General features: G+C 43.6%; 1 protein-coding gene across 1 annotated transcript; it reads right to left on the minus strand.

Moving 5' to 3' along the window:
• Nucleotides 1-365: 365 nt before the first annotated feature.
• On the minus strand, nt 366-18136 carry LOC125457254 (activated RNA polymerase II transcriptional coactivator p15). Its single transcript, XM_048541225.2, has 5 exons — nt 18001-18136; nt 10664-10732; nt 7214-7327; nt 2292-2400; nt 366-1961 (listed from the first exon to the last, which is right to left on the minus strand). Exons 2-5 carry the CDS (start codon nt 10730-10732, stop codon nt 1882-1884), a joined length of 372 nt encoding a protein of 123 aa, XP_048397182.1. The 5' UTR covers nt 18001-18136; the 3' UTR covers nt 366-1881.
• Between the last annotated feature and the right edge of the window lie 3307 nt (nt 18137-21443).

The following is a 21443-nucleotide window of genomic DNA, read 5'->3' on the forward strand; positions in this document are numbered from 1 at the left end:
CTCTCCCTATTTATTCCAGAACCCTCACCCCATCCCCCTCTCTGAAGGGTCTAGGCCTGAAACGTCAGCTTTTGTGCTCCTGAGATGCTGCTGGGCCTGCTGTGTTCATCCAGCCTCACATTTTATTATCTTGGATTCTCCAGCATCTGCAGTTCCCATTATCTCTTATGGGACACAAGGTCTAACTACCAACTTTCCAATTTCTGTACATAATTAATGTAGATGAACAAAACCAAAGCTAAAAAATGTAGCCTTAAAAGGGTCATGATAACTTTAGCAAACACAAGATCAGTATAAATGTTATAAAGAAACGTCTACGTAATTCTCTACTCGTAAGCTTCAGTAAATTAACATTAAAATCAAAGTCAGTTCAAGTTGCTGCAACAGCTTTATTTATTTTACCACATTTCAGTACAGATCAGAGAAATGTGAACATTGTGAAATAATACAAAAGCATACTGAAAGTAGTCAAAGCATGCTGTGTGAAAATATTAAATTGGGAGTGGTACCTCATGAAAGCACTATGACAAGCACCTATATGGTTACATGACTTATCAGTCATGTTTCAGCTTATAATTACTCCTAAGTAGCTATCACTTAAACAGTTGCATTTACAGCAAGCAAAGACCAGGGAAATGTTGAAAAATCCTGGACTAAATGACAGCCATATTGATGCACATTTTTAAAATTACTATTCAGTCACCTAAACAAGTTACAGTTCCCTGCACCAGTCCATTTGTTATTATAAAGCCATTAAGAGTGTTTGCTAGTCCAAAGAGAGCTTGGAAAAACCCACAGCTAAATCAATTTATTTGAGCTACAGAATCCAACAAATACTTGTGTGGAGAACCAAGCTTCAATTATTTGAAGAGTGGAACACTACAATCCGATCCTCCCCAACTCCAAAAATTACATGATATGTTGGGACTATCAGAGACTCAGTGAGAAGCTTTAAACAGAGAGTAAACATCCTTTAAAAACATAAAGCAAAAGAAACCTTTGTCAAACCACTATTAAGTTATCCCATGGTTTTAGTGACATGTAATGCTTCTTCATCTCCTCTCCAACCATCCTGATGACACCTACTCTTTTTGGAATGACGTTCCAGATACAGCTCTTTGGCAACTCACTCAAGATGTCATTCTTCATATGCAAGACTTAATGATTAAATGTTTCAATCAAACAGCTCCAATCATGGGCAGCAATCTAGTAGGCTTAACCCAACCCTCAAAAGACATTAACAGGTTTATTTTCCAGTAATGGATAGCAAATGATAATCACAATTAGGAAACCCTGCCTCACACACCCCTATCACAGGACAGTCAAATTCTTGCAGTTCAACTGCTGTTGTCAACAAGATCAACTCTACTAACACGCAACATGTCACACATTAAATATCTACTGGCCTGTAAAATTTATTGCTACACCCGGTGCTGTATTTACCCACAAGGCCACTGGGAAAGCTAAAAATGCCAATTTGAAATAGCCAGAAGATTTAATGATTGAATCATACATCAAAAAAAAGTGTCTTCATAGAGCTGCATGAATTTAAACAAAAGTTGTTCTTGAAAACATTTGTATCTACTAGCTTAGGATAATACAAGTCTAGCGACATGATATGGCAGGTGCCAAACATCAAATCAAGAAACAAAAATGTAATTTTAACACTAAAAACAAATTCCATACCATTTTTTCTAAATAGTGTACCCTTAAGAGATTTTTAAAAAATATGAAAGCTGGGATGTACTGCATATACATAAAACAGTCACATTATGAACATTACAATACAAACAAGCTTAATTTCTTATTTTAGAAAACAAGTAAATGTTAAAGATGGACATGTTCAATGACAAAAAGCAGGGTACATCTGTTATGGTCACTCTATAACCTTTTCAGTGCATCATCAATGTCAGGAATCATTTCCTTCAGCTGATTCCATTGGTCTGGTAATAAGGAGATGCCTAAAATTTGAATAGCGATGGTAGGGTAGGGAAAAAAAACAAAAAAGTCAGTGCATAAATGGCAAAGCTAAACAATGGTTACAAAACAACATTTTATAGATTTTTGAGACATTCTTGCCAATCAAAACTTTCACTCCTGAAGGTTCTGAACTCAAAGGGTATCATTCCAAAGAAACCACTCACCAAACAGTAACTTGTTTTAAGTGTCAATCTGGTTTGACATTTTGGTCCATATGAACCACTTCATCCAATAAGGCTAGGTCATTACCTTAAATATGCACTCCTATTCCCATCTTGCTAACAGATATCTAATAACCCCAACATAAATACCTTTCTTTCCAGGCTTCATTTCACCATCTTGGTTCATCCAATATTCTCTGACATCAATTAGAACTTTGCCTTTGAATTCACGCACACTGACATATCTCATCTTGCCAATCTGTCAATAAATATTGTTACAAAAGTCCACATCATTAGTAAGCTACAAAATTATATAATCAATGAACACACTGAATTCATACTCAATAGGCTCAACAGAAATTAAGAGACATGTTTTAGTTGCAGAGGTCTACCATACCCCTGATACCTTGTACTACATGTTACATTTGGAATATCTGCTATATTATGCTGAAATGAACTGCATTTTTCATTTTTAAATAAAACAGGGAATGAACTTTTATTTTTAGCGACTGAGCGTGCTCGGAAATGACAATGGAGAGTTTCTTCTGAAGCAATTCCCACTGAAGGAAATAAATGGTCAGAATATCTATCATTAGAGAAATTGTTTCTTTGTTTCGTAATTTGCTTCTTTGTGTGTACTACAACATTCATCTGCAGCTATTTACAGGGACTGTGTCATCATAAGGTCACTGATCTTAGAGTACAGGTTTGTAAGATCCCTGAAAGTGGAGTTGCAGGTAGATAGGATGATGTTTGATGTTTGGTTTCATCTAGTATGGGAGTTGGAAGGTCATGCTGCGACTGTACACAACATTGGTTAGGCTGCTTTTGGAATACTGCATGCAATTCTGGTCTCCATGCTAAAGGAAGGATGTTGTGAAACTTGAAAGGGTAGAAAAAAGATTTACAAGAATGTTGCCAGGGCTGGAGAGTTTGAGCTACAGACAGAGGCTGAATAGGCTGGGGCTATTTTCCTTGGAGCATGAGGCTGAGAGGTGACCCAATATAGACATTCATAAAATCATGAGGCACGTGGATAGGGTAGATAGACAAGGTCTTTACCCCGGGGTGGGGGAGTCGAAAACCAGAGAGCACGGGTTTAAGGTGAGAGGGGATGATTTAAAAGGGATCCAAGTGGCAACTTTTTAATGCAAAGGGTGGTGTATGTATAGTGTGAGCTGCCAGAGCAAGTGGTGGAGGCTAGTACAATTACATTTAAAGGCATCTGGATTCAGTATATGAATAGGAAGGGTTTACAAGGATATGAACCAAATGCTTGCAAATGGGACTAGATTTATTAAAGATATCTGGTTTGCATGGACGAGTTGGACCAAAGGGTCTGTTTCCATGTTAGCAGGCCATACTAAAGTTTTCAGGATATGGGTTCACATCCCACCAATACAGCCAGTCGAACTTGAAATCAATTAATAAATCTGGAACACAAGGCTAGTTTCAGTGATAATGCCATGAAACTATAACCCAGTGTTGGTAGAAATCCAAACTTTTAAAGTGTCTTTTTGGGAAGGAGACCTGTCCTTACCTGATCTGGCCAAACTGAGAACCCAGACCCACAAATGTGGTCAACCCCAGAATACTCTCTGACATGGCTTAGCAAGCCACTTGTTCAAGGGATTTAGAGATAATCTTATATGGGGGCGGGCCTTGCCAAAGATGGTCCAAATAATTTTTTTTTTAAATGTGTAACTTATAAAACAAAGCACAGTTCAACCCATTAGATCATTTTTCAGAGACATTGTCTATATTGCAGATGCATGTGGCCAGCTCAGCAAACTCTATTCCAAATGCAAAATATTACATTTACAGCAATCATTTCTTCTTAGATACTAGTAAAATGATTTTAAAAACCATAACCATGGGTGAAAGCATATTTACAATCCTGACAGTAAAACAAACTTTTTCTTTTCCTCCTTTAAGAATGAAAATATATGATTTGTTTTGTCCAATATCCCACAGTGTAGCTTGTTCAATTACCTTCAAAATCAGGATGTATCTTTAATCAAAAAAGGTCAGGATAGAGGGAAACAAAACTCCACTCACTTCAAAATCATAATTTCCAAAATATTGTGTAAGTTAGTAATAGAAAAATGTTTATTTTGGTTGAGAGTGAGTATTCCAGCCTTTCACGTACAAGAAAGGGCAGTACCATCATCCACAAGCCACTGTATAATTATTCAGCACGAAAACTTAAAATTCAATTGATTTTAAGAATGACAAAACAACAATCACTTCATTTTCATTGTTGTTTTGACAAACTGTAAACATTTCAATGCATTATATTAAAATGGATACTTGGGTGGGCTTGAGTTTGATTCTCATAGACAAAACATTTTATGATTCACCTATATTCCCATTAGAGATCGAGACTCTTAGCCTTCAATGTTTAGAACACATTAAACATTAACTTCAAACTGCATCACTGTACTACAAAGGATATGAACGCTCAACATAAATTTGCAAATTCGTTAACACGCAGTCAGCTACAAGGGATGACTTTGTTTTGAGGGCTTCCAAAAGAGTTTGTCTCCATCTTCTGCCTGCTCCACGACAAAGGCATTCTAAGCAAATGGATTCACCGCAGACCTAATTCACATTTCGCCAAGGATCAAGCAACGCTATGTCATCACGCAATACCTATTCTCAAATTTTTCTTGCTAAAATGCTCCACTTCACAGCTCCTGACTGCAGTGGAGCTAATCCTCACAACAAGCTGTTCAACTTCTATCACCTGCAGGTTCGATCAAAGATCAACGTATCCAATCATCTTTGAACAACACAAATGCAGATAATGCTACACACAGAAGCTAAGATCCAAGTCTTTCTCAACACCTTTACCGATGGCATGGGCCTTACAGTAAACATTTTTAAGATTAGGTTCTCTATCAAACTACTCGTGTTGCACCACACTGCCTCCTCGTTCTGCTGGAGTGAAGGAACAGCAATTATATTTGTAAGTCGAGATGGTGAGTGTATGGCGGGAATTTGCAGAGAATGGTGTTCCAATATATTTGCTGCCCTGGTCATTCTTGGCAGAAGAGGTTGTGTTGGCAAGGTGCTGTCTCCGGATCTTTGGCAAATGTCTGCAGCACTTCGAGTAAACAGCGCACAATGCTGCTACTGAGCATCTGCGATGGAGTGACTGAATACTTGTGGATGTGGTCCCAAAATGAGTGTGCTGTTTTATCTAGATAGTGTCTAGATTCTTGAGTATTGACAGAGTTGCACCCATCCAAGAAAGTGGGGAGTATTCCACCACACTTCTGACTTGTTGGTGAATCGGCTTTGGAGTCAGGTGGTGAATTACTCACTGCAGTATTTCTAGCCTGTGACCTGCTCTCGAAGGCATTCCAATTTTGCTCGGGATCCTTGAGGCTTCACTCAGTCAAATGCAGCCTAGATGTTAAGGGCTGTAAATCCCATTGCAGTCTCAAATTAAGCTCTTATGGAAATGTTTGAACTAAAGCTGTATTGAGGTCAATAGCTGAGTGGTCCTGGCGGAACCCAAACTCAGCATCAGTGAGCAAGTTATTTAGAGCAGGTGCTTCTTGATAGCACTTTTGATGACCCTTTTGATTACTTTTCTGATGATGCAACATTGACTGTTGGGGCAATAACTGACCAGGCTGTGTTTGTCTGCTTTGTACATACTGGATATATCTGATCAATCTGCTGCCGGAGAACTAATTTTTATGTCTGCTGAAGAACACAATTACTGAAAACAGCAAATGCACATTCTATCAATAGTGCAGGAAATGATCTAAATTCAATTGCCTCGAATGAGTCACATCTATACTAATTCAGTTATGTAAATATGCAAATAACAATCCTCATGGGTACTTGGGCAAATTAGTTACTATCTTGGTTACTGTATCTTAGAAATCTTTTGAGGGGATTAACATTGCCTCCACCACAATGATTTAAGGTTTAAAACAAAATCAAGTCAGAGTTATACAGTATGGAAACAGAACCTTTGGCCCAACTTACCCATGCTGACTAAATATCCTAAACTGATTCAGTCCTGCTTGTCAGCATTTGGCCGATATCGCTCTAAACCTTAACTATTCATATACCCATCCAGATGTCTTTTAAATGTTGTCATTGTACCAGCCTCCACTACCTGCTTTCATACACGCAGCACCCCCTGCATAAAAGTTGCCCCTCATCTTTCCCCTCTCACCCTAAAATTATGCCCTCTAGTTGCAGACTCTAACCTGGGAAAAAGACCTTCACACTATTCACCCTATCCACGCCTCTCATGATTTTTTAAAATCTCTATAAGGTCACCCTTCAGTCACCTCCGCTTCACGGAAAAAAACACCAACCTATTGAGCCTCTCCCTGTGGCTCAAGCTCTCGGATACTGATGAAGGCCTTGTAAATCTTTTCGAAACCCTTTCAAGTTTATAATGGAGATACGCGTGACTAAATTCCCAGAGTGATGGCAAATCTTAAACAGAACAGTAGCAATGTAAAAACTTTAAATTATTTCAAAACAAACCTTGCTCCTAAAATAAAAAATATGGATAAGACCAAGCTCTTGTGTACTCTGCCAAATCTGGCTTCTTCCCTCAAAACAAAAAGTGCCCCAAAGGTAAGCAACAGTCAATTTGTGAGCAATCTCTTACGCCCTGGAACCAAGAGCAAAACATTTCCTCTCCTTCCTATATACAGGAAGAAGTGCAGATGCTGGAGTCAGCGGCAATATTGTGTGGAGCTGGAGGAACACAACAGGCCAGGCAGCAATAGAAGAGCAGGAAAGTTAATGTTTCAGGTTGGGACCCTTCTTCAGAAATTTTCAACTTTCCAGCTCCTCTGCTGCTGCCTGGCCTGCTGTCTTCATCCAGCTCCCACTCCTTCCTGTTGACTCCAAACCTGATCTAAGTGAGCAGAAATACCAGCATTTCACAGCATATACAAAATGCCACTCAGCAGAACTGATACCAGAGAATCAGTCCAATTGCAACAAATCAGTATTCAAAATAAACCACAGATGCTGTACTGCTGATGAGTATAAACAGTTGTTCACTGAACTATGCTACAACAGAGAGAACTCACCTGAAATAGGTTATCATCTTTGTCACTCTTAGCACATTTTGCACCCCCAGAACTTTCTCCACTCTTCTGCTTTTTTACTGGTTTCTCTGCTGGAGCAGACTTCTTTCTCTTAGCCTGTCAAATAAACGAAGAATGCGTCACAGAAATTAACTTTTAATTAAGGTATAGAACAGACAATATGGATAGAGGATAAAGCAAAATACAGAAGTATTAGGTTTCTCGTTGCCAAAGATTTTTATTTTGAGGTCTAAAGATCTATCAATCCTTAAACTATCAACCTATTACAAAATAGTATTTACACTAATTTAATTTTGTTACATTCACTACAATCACTTATGGATTTCCAGATCAAATTTTTCCAATTCTTAGCAGAATAACTATTCATCCATAGTTTGAGAACACTAACTGCAGAATAGAGTACTACAGGCAGAATTTAGATTAGATTATTTTCCAAGTTCCTTCTTGCAGACAGATGTCTTCATAATCACCTAACTGCACTGTATTTGAATCACACTTAATATATGCATAAAAAACATTTATTTACACTGTGATGATACAATGTGAGGCTGGATGAACACAGCAGGCCAAGCAGCATCTCAGGAGCACAAAAGCTGACGTTTCGGGCCTAGACCCTTCATCAGAGAGGGGGATGGGGTGAGGGAACTGGAATAAATAGGGAGAGAGGGGGAGGCGAACCAAAGATGGAGAGAAAAGAGGATAGGTGGAGAGAGTATAGGTGGGGAGGTAGGGAGGGGATAGGTCAGTCCAGGGAAGACGGCAAGGTCAAGGAGGTGGGATGAGGTTAGTAGGTAGATGGGGGTGCGGCTTGGGGTGGGAGGAAGGGATGGGTGAGAGGAAGAACCGGTTAGGGAGGCAGAGACAGGTTGGACTGGTTTTGGGATGCAGTGGGTGGAGGGGAAGAGCTGGGTTGGTTGTGTGGTGCAGTGGGGGAAGGGGACGAACTGGGCTGGTTTAGGGATGTGGTGGGGGAAGGGGAGATTTTGAAACTGGCGCAGTCCACATTGATACCATTGGGCTGCAGGGTTCCCAGGCGGAACATGAGTTGCTGTTCCTGCAACCTTCGGGTGGCATCACGGAGGCACTGCAGGAGGCCCATGACGGACATGTCATCTAAAGAATGGGAGGGGAAGTGGAAATGGTTTGCGACTGGGAGGTGCAGTTGTTTGTTGCGAACTGAGCGGAGGTGTTTTGCAAAGCGGTCCCCAAGCCTCCGCTTGGTTTCCCCAATGTAGAGGAAGCCACACCGGGTACAGTGGATGCAGTATACCACATTGGCAGATGTGCAGGTGAACCTCTGCTTAATGTGGAATGTCATCTTGGGGCCTGGGATAGGGATGAGGGACGTGGTGTGGGGGCAAGTGTAGCATTTCCTGCGGTTGCAGGGGAAGGTACACATTAAGCAGAGGTTCACCTGCACATCTGCCAATGTGGTATACTGCATCCACTGTACCCGGTGTGGCTTCCACTACATTGGGGAAACCAAGCGGAGGCTTGGGGACCGCTTTGCAAAACACCTCCGCTCAGTTCGCAACAAACAACTGCACCTCCCAGTCGCAAACCATTTCCACTCCCACTCCCATTCTTTAGATGACATGTCCATCATGGGCCTCCTGCAGTGCCACAATGATGCCACCCGAAGGTTGCAGGAACAGCAACTCATATTCCGCCTGGGAACCCTGCAGCCCAATGGTATCAATGTGGACTTCACCAGTTTCAAAATCTCCTCTTTCCCCACCGCATCCCTAAACCAGCCCAGTTCGTCCCCTCCCCCCACTGCATCCCAAAGCCAGTCCAACCTTTCTCTGCCTCCCTAACCTGTTCTTCCTCTCACCCATCCCTTCCTCCCACCCCAAGCCGCACCCCCATCTACCTACTAACCTCATCCCACCTCCTTGACCTGTCCGTCTTCCCTGAACTGACCTATCCCCTCCCTACCTCCCCACCTATACTCTCTCCACCTATCTTCTTTTCTCTCCATCTTCGGTCCGCCTCCCCCTCTCTCCCTATTTATTCCAGTTCCCTCACCCCATCCCCCTCTCTGATGAAGGGTCTAGGCCCGAAACGTCAGCTTTTGTGCTCCTGAGATGCTGCTTGGCCTTCTGTGTTCATCCAGCCTCACATTGTATCATCTTGGATTCTCCAGCATCTGCAGTTCCCATTATCTCTGATACTACTTTATTTACACTGTATTCAGTCTGGAATCAGATGCATTTCATGTTGTTGCAAAAATAGCTGGTTATTCTGTAACTGTTCAAAGTTGTATGAAGTCACAGACAATGTAGATTGACTCAAAAGAACAGAACACATTTATCAGATGAGGTGTGAAATTAAAGAGTGCCTTGAATCTTTCAGTTGTCAGCAGGTATCGCTGTACGCCTCTGAAACTGTTTGCAACATTAAAACTCAGAAGATGCTCTTTTGTCCAGCACTATTGAAATCTCACCAAACTGCATTTTCTTTGCTTTTTAAAATCATCTGAACTCTGTCTTGTTACAAAAACCTTTGAAAAGGTTATATTTTGTTGAATAATGTGCAACTGGGTTTTTGAAACTGTCAGAAGTTCACAATTACTGCAGAAAAACTCTGGGCCTTTAAAATTAATTTTATTTTTGTGGAATGTAAATTTTTCTCCATTATGATTAAAAATGTTGTTCTTCTTTAGAAGTTTGATGCTTTCATCTGCTCTATGTATTCTTTCAATCATTTATTACAGTCCATAAAATTTTCAGTTAAAGAATCTAAAATTTCAAACGTTTTAAACTCCCGGTTTGCTGATCGACAAAATAATTCTGCATGTCTGTTTATCTTGTTTGATGGTATTACTGTTGCAGGCTGTCAGAGATCCCCTTGACTTGGTGATACAACCAAACTAATATCAAGAAAAGGGAAACTCACACATCAGAAAACACTAAACCTTAAGGTGGCTGCCAATGACCGAAATCCAGACCCTTGTTTTCAAGTTATCAAGGAGGATGAAAAAATAGTTTTTAAATCAACCCTCGGAATCCTGTGAAAAGCCACAAGTTCCTATTATTTACTTCAATAACTTTTGCCAACTGACATACCTTACTTGCTGATGCCTGCTAGAGTCAAGCATCATTTTCAAATTTAGTACAGCAGTGAAAAAAGTTTGGGGATATCTGACTGGGTGGAAAAAAGACTTTTCTTCAATTGAAATTATCCTATTTTTATTCGCAGTATTAACATTTAATGGGGTCTCAGTAATGGCACTTTAAATTCAAAAGATAGCTCAGAGCCACTTTACTAAAGAATATGTGCTGATGCCTCCTAAATTATCCAAAAATCAAAAATGACTTGAATGTTTCTTTTGTTAAATGTCTTTTAAACATGGAGATAGGCACAAATCACCTTCATAAAATCATACAGAAATCCTTTGAAACTAACATTCATCAGCATCTTTTGCCTTACCTTTTGATCTACTTCACTATCTGATTCGCTGTCTGAACTTGTAGAAACAACTTCCCTTGACTTAGGCATCTGGGAATTTTTGTTAAGAAGAAAAGTAATTTTAAGTTACGTTTCCAAAGATTGAAAGTTTCACCCAACCAAGAAAAAACACAATTCTTCCACAATCAAAGGACATTTTATACAGATAAAATAAAAACTGAACAAGAACCATGGATGCTGGAAATCAGAAACAAAAACAAAAACAGACATTGCTAGAAAGGCTCAGAAGATCTGGCAGCATCTTTGGAGAGAAATCAGAGTTAACGTTTTGGGTTCAGTGACCCTTCAAGCTGAAATCAACTGACAAAACATTCTCTGGACTGCCTACAATTCCGGAATATTTTTCCTAAACTAGGAGATCAAAACTGTTCACAGTTTTCTAGTTCACAGTATTCCTGGAAGCACAGGAAACATTCATATGCCAGATCTTGTAAAATTTCACCTTTGTATGGGAACCATGTGTGTAAGCACAAAAGTTCACGGGTCAGAAATTCGTAAATCAAGGACCCCTATATAAGCATAATTAGCAGAACACATGCATTAATTTAACTCAGTTTGAAATTCTTATTCTACATTTCAAATTGTAGATAAAACATCTAAATGTGTCAAGAGGTCTCATCTGCTGCTAATGTTTATTCAATTTTTATACCCAACATAGAGGGATGGAGTCATACAACCTAGGGTGAAGCAAACTAGCAGTTGCATTCCAGTACATTACTTCTTTACAAAGAAAGTACATCATTCCAATGTTATCTCAACTACACATGGAGGAAGTAAAAAATACAAAGATTTATCAATTTTGCACTATTCCTGGTTCAACTAAGCAGGAAAACTCATAATTGCCTTTCTTAAATGGCACAGACTCATTCTTATCATCTTTACCATGGTTAACCCACCTAGCCAGCACAACCTTGGATACTACAGACAATTTACCATGGCTAATCCATCTAACCTACATATCTTTGAACTGTGGGAGGAAACCTGACCACCTGGACGAAACCCGACTGACACACGGAGAATGTGTAAACTCCACTCAGACAGTAACCCAAGGCTGGAATCAAACCCAGGTCCCCGATACTGTGATGCAGCAGTGCTAACTATTGAGCCACCACGTGCCCTAACCACTAAACCACCACTCCTATAGTGCTGTGTTTCTAATCATAACTAGAAGGTACTAGTTTAAAATTCTTTTTGGAGAGAAATGGGGTAAAAAAATTTCAGGACTGTGCAACTTTGAAACACTGTTTCAGGAAGTACTGAATGACTGGATCATAAAATAACAAAGCCAAGAGGATTAGGTTCTCATTGGCAGGGAAATCAATGTTGTTGAGTATAGATGTGAACTCAAAATTTGAAACACAAGCAGATCTTACTGAACAGCTCAGCAGGCTTGAGGATCTAATGGTCTATTACTGCAATTCTTCTGTACCAATGTTAGAACGTTGGATTAAAAACTTACAGATCTTTACATCATTTGTAAAAATTCAGGAGGACCTCTAATAGTTCATCCAGATTGTTAACAAAGATTATGTAAATGACAGCACCCACATCAATCCCAATCAGAATCTGCTCATCACTTAACTCTATACAGAATACTATCATTAACCACAACAATCCACCTATCAGATTGCAAAACAATTCATTTGGTATCTCAAAGAACTCTTAACACCAGGCCACTATTTAACTAGCTTTTGTGTCACAAAAGCTGGATTGTCTACCTGGTCAAGACTCTTCTGGAACTTCTGTTTCAAAATTCAGATCACTTTTCATTCTCCTAGTCTCTAAGTAAATGGGACCTATTCTTCAATCTCATCACCTCGCTTCCCCAATCCCAGGAACCAATCAATTAAGCTTTCAGAGTAGTTCACAAAGAAAATGCATCCTACACATGGAGACTAAAGTTGTATTCAGTACTCCAACTACGATCGCTCTAAGGTCATTTAAAACAAAAGGCAAAGCTTTGATTTCCATACTTCAATCCTTTATTGACAAAGATGAACATGTCATTGAGCCTTCCTAATTACTGGTTGTATTGAAACATAATGTTCTTCGTACTGTACACTCAATAACCCTTTTTGATGCTTCCTAATAAAATGAATAACTCCTCATACAGACTCCATTTGTAATGTTGTTGTTTATTTACTTAGCCTGACTATATTGCTTCGCTTTAACTGACATTTTTAATTCATGGGAGGTGGGCATCACTAGCCAGGCCCAATAATTAATGTCCTTCCCTAATTACCCAGGAGTTAAGAGTAAACTGCATTGCTGTACGTCTGCAGTGAAATGTAAGTCAGACTATTTTATAATGTCAGTTTCCTTCCGTAGAGGACACGAGTGAATCAGATGGAGTTCTCTTGACAACACACAATGATTCTGTGGCCAACATTAATTCCAGATTTTTATTAAATTCAAATACTATCTGTGACATAAACAACAGCCTAGTGGTGCTGTTACTGCACTGCTAATCCAGAAACGCAAGTTCGAATCCTGCCGTGGCAGACATTGGAATTTGACATTAATAAAAATCTGGAATTCTTATGACCATGAATCCATTGTCAATTGTCAGAAAAACCCATCTGATTCACTAAATGTCCTGTACAGCATCGTCTGGCCTACGTGACTCCAGATCCACAGCAATGTGGCTAATTCTTAACTGCCCACTGGACAATAAATGCCGTTCCAGACAGTGGCACCCTCATCCCATGAACGAATTTGAAATCCTATTGTGGCAGATTTTTAAAAGAGTCGTAGAGAGGTAAGCATGGTAAGAGACCCTTCGGTCCAACTCATCCCTGCCGAACAGATATCTTAAATTATTCTAGTCCCATTTGCCAGCATTTGGCCCACAGCCCTGTAAAGACTTCTTATTCATAAACCCATCAAGGTGCCTTTTAATTGTTGTAATTATACCAGCCCCTTCCACTGGCAGCTCATTCCATGCATGCACCACCCTCTTAGTTCCCTTTTAAATCTTTCCCCTCTCACCTTAATCCTATGCCCTCCAATTTTGGACGCCTCCATCCCAGGGAAAATACCTTGTCAATTTATCCTATCAGGGTCACTAATGATTTTATAAGCCCCTAAGGTCACCACTCAGCCTCTGACACTCTAGGGAAAATAGCTACAGCCTATACAGCCTCTCCCTATAGCTCAAACCCTCCAGCCCTGGCAACATTCTTGTAAATCTTTTTTGAACCCTTTCAAGTTTCACAACATCTTTCCTGTAGCAAAGAAACCAGAACTGAACACAGTATTCCACAAGGGGCGTAACCAATGTCCCGTACAGCCACAACACGACCTGCCAAGGCACCTGCCAATCACCTCCCAATACTCAATGCACTGACTAATAAAGGCAACAAGCCAAACATCACCTTCACTATAACAAAGTGTGAAGCTGGATGAACACAGCAGGCCAAGCAGCATGTCAGGAGCACAAAAGCTGACGTTTCGGGCTTAGGCCCTTCATCATAGAGGGGGATGGGGAGAGGGTTCTGGAATAAATAGGGAGAGGGGGGGAGGCGGACCGAAGATGGAGAGAAAAGAAGGAAGGTGGAGAGGAGAGTATAGGTAGGGAGGGGATCGGTCAGTCCAGGGAGGACACAGGTCAAGGAGGCGGGATGAGGTTAGTAGGTAGGAAATGGAGGTGCAGCTCGGGGTGGGAGGAAGGGATGGGTGAGAGGAAGAACAGGTTAGGGAGGCAGAGACAGGCTGGGCTGGTTTTGGGATGCAGTCGGTGGCGGGGGGGGGGGGGGAGAACGGATGGGCTGGGCTGGTTTAGGGATGCAGTGGGGGAAGGGGAGATTTTGAAGCTTGTGAAATCCACATTGATACCATTGGGCTGCAGGGTTCCCAAGTGGAATATGAGCTGCTGTTCCTGCAACCTTCGGGTGGCATCATTGTGGCACTGCAGGAGGCCCATGATGGACATGTCATCTGAGGAATGGGAGGGGGAGTTAAAATGGTTCGTGACTGGGAGGTGCAGTAGTTTATTGCGAACCGAGCAGAGGTGTTCTACAAAGCGGTCCCCAAGCCTCCGCTTGGTTTCCCCAACGTAGAGGAAGCCACACCGGGTACAATGGATACAGTATACCACATTGGCAGATGTGCAGGTGAACATCTGCTGAACATGGAAAGTCATCTTGGGGCCTGGGATGGGGGTGAGGGAGGAGGTGTGGGGGCAAGTGTAGCACTTCCTGCGGTTGCAGGGGAAGGTGCCGGGTGCGGTGGGGTTGGAGGGGTGTGTGGAGCGGACAAGGGAGTCACAGAGAGGGTGGTCTCTCCGGAAGGCAAACAAGGGTGGGGATAGAAAAACGTCTTGGGGGTGGGGTCGGATTGTAGATGGCGGAAGTGTCAGAGGATGATGCATTGTATCCTGAGTTTGGTGGGGTGGTATGTGAGAACGAGGAGGATCCGCTTGGGGTGGCTGTGGTGGGGTCGGGCTGTGATGCGGGAAATGCAGGAGATGATGTCAAGGGCATTCTCGGCGGCTGCGGCGGCGGGGGGGGGGGGGGGGGGGCGGGGGGGGTGGTGTGCGGTCCTTGAAGAATGTGGACATCTGGGATGTGAGTGAGTGGAATGCCTCATCCTGGGAGCAGATGCAGCGGAGGCGGAGGAATTGAGAATAGGGGATGGAATTTTTGCAGGAGGGTGGGTGGGAGGAAGTGTATTCTAGGTATTCACTGTCCTAGCTACCTGCAATTCCACATTCATGGAATATGAACCTGCACTCCAAGGTCTTTGTTCCGCAACACTTCCCAGAACCTTACCATTAAGGTGTACAAGTCCTGCCCTAATTTGCCTTTCCAAAATGCAGCACTTAAGTTACTCAAATAAAACTCCACCTGCTATTTCTCAGCCCATTGGATCAAGATTCCATAGTACTCTGAGATAACCTTCTTCAATCCACTACATCTCCAACGTCTGTGTCATCTGCAACCTTACTTACCACAGTTCCCATGTTCACAAAGAATCATAGAATCCCAAGTGTGGAAACAGGCCACTCAGCCAAAAAAGTCCATACTGACCCTCTAAACAGCATGCCACCCAGCACTGTCCCACTACCCCTCTAACCCTGAATTTCCCATGGCTAATGCACTAATTTACACATCCCTGAACACTATGGGTCACTTATCATGGTCAATCCAATTACAGTCCAAAGATGTGGAAGTTGGGAGGAAACTGAAGCACCAGATGGAAACCCACGTAGACAGAGGGAGAATGGGCAAACTCCACACAGACAGGGTGCTCGAGGATGTAAGCAAGACAGGTGTCCTTGGTGCTGAGAGGCAGCAGTGCTAACCACTCAAAAGCTGCATGCCGCCCAAACCATTTATAGAAATGATGAAAGCAGTGGGGCACAGCACCGATCCTTGTGGCACACTGCTGGACTCAAGCCTCCAGTCTGAAAAGCAACCCTTTGCCATCACTCTTCCTCTTCCACGTTCAAGCTAGTTCTCCCTCTATTCCATGCGATCTAAACTTGCCAACCAGTCCATCATGAGGAACCATGGTGAATGCCTTCCTAAAGTCTATATAGATCACATCCATTACCCTACCCCTCATTGTTACTACTTCAAAAAAACTCAAGTTATGAGGCACAATTTTCCACACCCAAAGCCATGTTGACTATACTCTTCCAGGGATTCGATCTCTCATGTCTATACTTGCCATTTGTTTTCTTCTGGATCCAAGTCTCTGAATTGACAGTCAAGGGATTATAACTACTGGGCAACTGTTTTTAATAAGGTGTCAGCAAACTTAAGATACATTACTCAGTACTTCTTACAAGTCATTAACAAAGATTGCAAATAACTGAAGCCCATGAACAGATCCTTGTGGCCATACCATTGTTAAAGGGAACAAAAACAAAGTTGTTAGAAAAGCTCAGCAGTTCTGGCAGCACCCATGGAGGAAAAAACAGTTAACGTTTTGGGTCCGGTGACCCTTCCTCAGAACTGATGGTGGCTGGGAAAACGTCAGTTTATATACAGAAAATAGGGAGGTGGATGGGGTAGTGAGTAAATGATAGGATGGAGCCCAAAGACAGAGAGAAAGAGTTGGACAGACAAAGGAGTTGCCAAGAATCAGGCTGGGAGGGTGAATAGTTAATGGGGACATTAGTTAAAAGGCTGCCAACTCAAACTGATTCACAACGAGTACACAACAGCCAATGAACAAATGAAGTCAAGTTTCTGGCTGTTGAATAGAATGCTGGGCAGGGTGTCTAAAGAGCCCTCTACTCTGAACAGTGTTACTAGACTTTTACATCCATCTGAATGAACATTTAAGCCACATTTTGACATCTCTTGCAAAAGGCAGCACTTTTCAAGCACTGGGCAATTTCCCAGCCCTGTGTCGAGCTTGATTCATGCAGGGTGGAGCTGGAAACCCCCAGAACAACCTTCTGACGCAAATGTCATGATGCCAAGGCCAAAGGACAAGAGCATGTGTCGCCAAGGCAAACAAACCAAGGCTGGAAAACCAACGTGATTGGCGGGGCCACACCGAGGCCCGTGTAATGCTTTTCGCATCGCCAATTAATGGGGCAAAAAAAATTGCCTGAGCAAAGCGCATAACCCCATTTAAATGTACTGCAATGCTCGTTTTAAAACAACTTAAACTTGCAAATTAAACGGTCAGATTTTCAAATTTTAACTAGAAATCTCGCCTGCGACTTGACCAAAGCCTTTAATTTTAACTATTTTTTTTAAAAAATGCTAATATAAATTCTGCAGATTGAGAATGAAGCGGGCAGCTGTGGTACAAATTTCACGGGGATAGATGCCCAGTTTTTGGTGATTTCTCCTTTTAAGATGATTTTGTACGGACAACTCGGCGCACTGTTCCTCTCCCTCAGGGGCGGGGGCGTTAAGGGAAAAGCGGTGTGCCATTCTCCAGGCCTCCCAGCCCAAAGGGACGCGACGCACGCACTTGTTCCCAGGCAGGCAGAGGAAGTCCTGCCCCCCGACACCGCCATTTCACACGCGCCCATTGGCCGATCCACCCAGCCACGCGACCCGCCGCGCTCCGCCATTGGCTGAGACCCAGTTTCTCATGGCGAAGGAGCGCCCGCTTCCTCCTCCTTCCGCCACCCCAACCATTAAAACGCAAGTTAATTATCTTTCCTTCACCAGCTCCCCAGTACAAAAAGAAAGAAAAAATCCGCATGCGATGAAAGAAAAATATATATGTACACAACCAGAGGAAAGTGAAGCGAAACGCATTGCTCCAAAAATAAATTATTTCGAGTCTCCCTAACTACCAACTGGCCGATGTCGATCGTTGAAAATACATACGTTGATAACGGGTTGTATTTAGATATATATTTAGCGATGTGTTTCTACACACAGCCTCAAGATCTGATCACAGCTTCTCGGCTCCTGCTTCTCCCCAACCGACAACGCTCGCGCTCCCATGGGACGCGTCACTTCCGCTTTTCGCACTAGGGCATGCTGGGGGTTGAAGTCCAGCTCACGTGTACCTGCACCAGACGCTTCCATGGTGAATGAATGCCGCAGGAACATTGGTCACTGGGCACGGCTATTCAACCCCTCCGGCCTGTCACTGTCATCCTTTGCCTAAGGTCAACACCCCCGACCTTTGTGTTGCAAATATAAACCAAAAGGACCAGAGATAATGGGAACTGCAGATGCTGGAGAATTCCAAGATAATAAAATGTGAGGCTGGATGAACACAGCAGGCCAAGCAGCATCTCAGGAGCACAAAAGCTGACGTTTCGGGCCCAGACCCCGAAACGTCAGCTTTTGTGCTCCTGAGATGCTGCTTGGCCTGCTGTGTTCATCCAGCCTCACATTTTATTATCTTAAACCAAAAGGGCAATGGATGCTGTAAAAAGGAACAAAAACAGAAGTTGCTGGAAAAACTCAGCAGCTTGGGCAGCAGAGATAACAAGGTGTAGAGCTGGTTGAACACAGCAGGCCTAACAGGGTTAACATTTCAGGTCCGGTGAGCCTTCCTGAGACATGAAACATTGTCTGATTTTTGGTCACTGAGGCAGCCAGACCTGCTGAGCTTTTCCAGCAATTTCTGTTTTTGTACTGCAAATATGTTTGTTTTGAACCCAGGAGGCTTGGGTCAGCAAGCGGTGGGGAATTCAATATGCCTTACATATCTTTGCTTAACAAAAAAAAGTTAGCAATTTCAAGGACTGTGGGATTTAGGATCAGGATTAGACCCCCTAGACTTGACATCCAGCCATCCCATACAATGTCTGGTTATCCCAAAGGGGGAAAAAAACCCAGGAAAATGAAACTAATGCTGGATCATCAACATATTGGAAAGTATGCAAGACAAGCTGTACATATAGGCATCGCTGCCAGGTTTTATTGGATTTTCGGTCTGGAATCTCACAATTCCATAAATTCTCTGAAAAAGATATAAAGCCACTATTCTCACTGCCTTCGGAGGAACACAGTACCACTCACTGAGCTTCCTCTTTGTAAGAATATATTCACCAGCATTTCTGTCTGAAATAGACAATACATTATTTCCAAATAGTAACCCCACATTCTAGATTCTCCCATATGGGGGAGGGGGTGTGGGGAAGGAGTGTCTGGTCTACATCTACCCTGCCAAGCAAAACGGTCAAGATACATTTCAAGCAGTCTGAAGCTGGATGAACACAGCAGGCCAAGCAGCATCTCAGGAGCAGAAAAGCTGACATTTCAGGCCTAGACCATTCATCAGAGATGGGGATGGGGTGAGGGTTCTGGAATAAATAGGGAGAGAGGGGGAGGTGGACCGAAGATGGAGAGAAAAGAGGAGAGTATAGGTGGGGAGGGAGGGAGGGGATAGGTCAGTCCAGGGAAGACGGACAGGTCAAGGAGGTGTGATGAGGTTAGTAGGTAGGAAATAGAGGTGCGGCTTGGGGTGGGAGGAAGGGATGGGTGAGAGGAAGAACAGGTTAGGGAGGCAGAGACAGACTGGGCTGGTTTTGGGATGCAGTGGGTGGAGGGGACGAACTGGGCTGGTTTTGGGATGCGGTGGGGGAAGGAGAGATTTTGAAGCTTGTGAAGTCCACATTGATACCATTGGGCTGCAGGGTTCCCAAGCGGAATATGAGTTGCTGTTCCTGCAACCTTCGGGTGGCATCATTGTGGCACTGCAGGAGGCCCATGATGGACATGTCATCTAAAGAATGGGAAGGGGAGTTGAAATGGTTTGCGACTGGGAGGTGCAGTTGCTTTTTGCGAACCGAGCTGGGGTGTTCTGCAAAGTGGTCCCCAAGCCTTCGCTGTGTTTCCCCAATGTAGAGGATGCCACACCGGGTACAATGGATACAGTATACCACATTGGCAGATGTGCAGGTGAACCTCTGCTTAATATGGAAAGTCATCTTGGGGCCTGGGATAGGGGTGAGGGAGAAGGTGTGGGGGCAAGTGTAGCATTTCCTGCAGTTGCACGGGAAGGTGCCGGGTGTGGTGGGGTTGGAGGGCAGTGTAGAGCGAACAAGGGAGTCACGGAGACAGTGGTCTCTCCGGAAAGCAGACAAGGGTGGGGATGGAAAAATGTCTTGGGTGGTGGGGTCGGATTGTAGATGGTGGAAGTGTCGGAGGATGATGCATTGTATCCGGAGGTTGGTGGGGTGGTGTGTGAGAACGAGGGGGATCCTCTTTGGGCGGTTGTGGCGGGGGTGGGGTATGAGGGATGTGTTGCGGGAAATACGGGAGATGCGGTCAAGGGCGTTCTTCACCACTGCGGGGGGAAGGTTGTGGTCCTTGAAGAACTTGGACATCTGGGATGTGCAGGAGTGGAATGCCTCATCGTGGGAGCAGATGTGGCGGAGGCGGAGGAATTGGGAATAGAGGATGGAATTTTTGCAGGTGGGTGGGTGGGAGGAGGTGTATTCTAGGTAGCTGTGGGAGTTGGTGGGCTTGAAATGGACATCAGTTACAAGCTGGTTGCCTGAGATGGAGACTGAGAGGTCCAGGAAGGTGAGGGATGTGCTTGAGATGGCCCAAGTGAACTGAAGTTTGGGGTGGAAGGTGTTGAAGTGGACGAACTGTTCGAGCTCCTTTGGGGAGCAAGAGGCGGCGCCGATACAGTCATCAATGTAATGGAGGAAGAGGTGGGGTTTGGAGCCTGTGTAGGTGCGGAAGAAGGACTGTTCCACATAACCTACAAAGAGGCAGGCATAGTTGGGGCCCACGCGGGTGCCCATGGCCACCCCCTTTGTCTGTAGGAAGTGGGAGGAATCGAAAGAGAAGTTGTTGAGGGTGAGGACGAGTTCGGCTAGGCGGATGAGGGTTCGGTGGAGGGGGACTGGTCGGGCCTGCGGAACAGGAAGAAGCGGAGTGCCTTGAGGCCATCTGCATGCGGAATACAGGTGTATAGGGACTGGAAGTCCATGGTGAAAATGAGGTGTTGGGGGCCAGGGAATTGTAAGTTCTGGAGGAGGTGGAGGGCCAGGGTAGTGTCACGGACGTATGTAGGGGGTTCCTGGACAAAAGGGGAGAAAATGGAGTCCAGATAGGTGGAGATGACCTGCCTGCCCTGGTCGACCCATTGTCTCAGCCTGTTCCTGCCCCACCGAACTCATCTCCACCTATCTGGATAATAAAATGTGAGGCTGGATGAACACAGCAGGCCCAGCAGCATCTCAGGAGCACAAAAGCTGACAATTCGGGCCTAGACCCTTCATCAGAGAGGGGAATGGGGAGAGGGTTCTGGAATAAATAGGGAGAGAGGGGGAGGCGGACCGAAGATAGAGAGAAAAGAA

This window comes from Stegostoma tigrinum, chromosome 1 (genome assembly GCF_030684315.1).
Source record: "Stegostoma tigrinum isolate sSteTig4 chromosome 1, sSteTig4.hap1, whole genome shotgun sequence".
Lineage (NCBI taxonomy): Eukaryota > Metazoa > Chordata > Chondrichthyes > Orectolobiformes > Stegostomatidae > Stegostoma > Stegostoma tigrinum.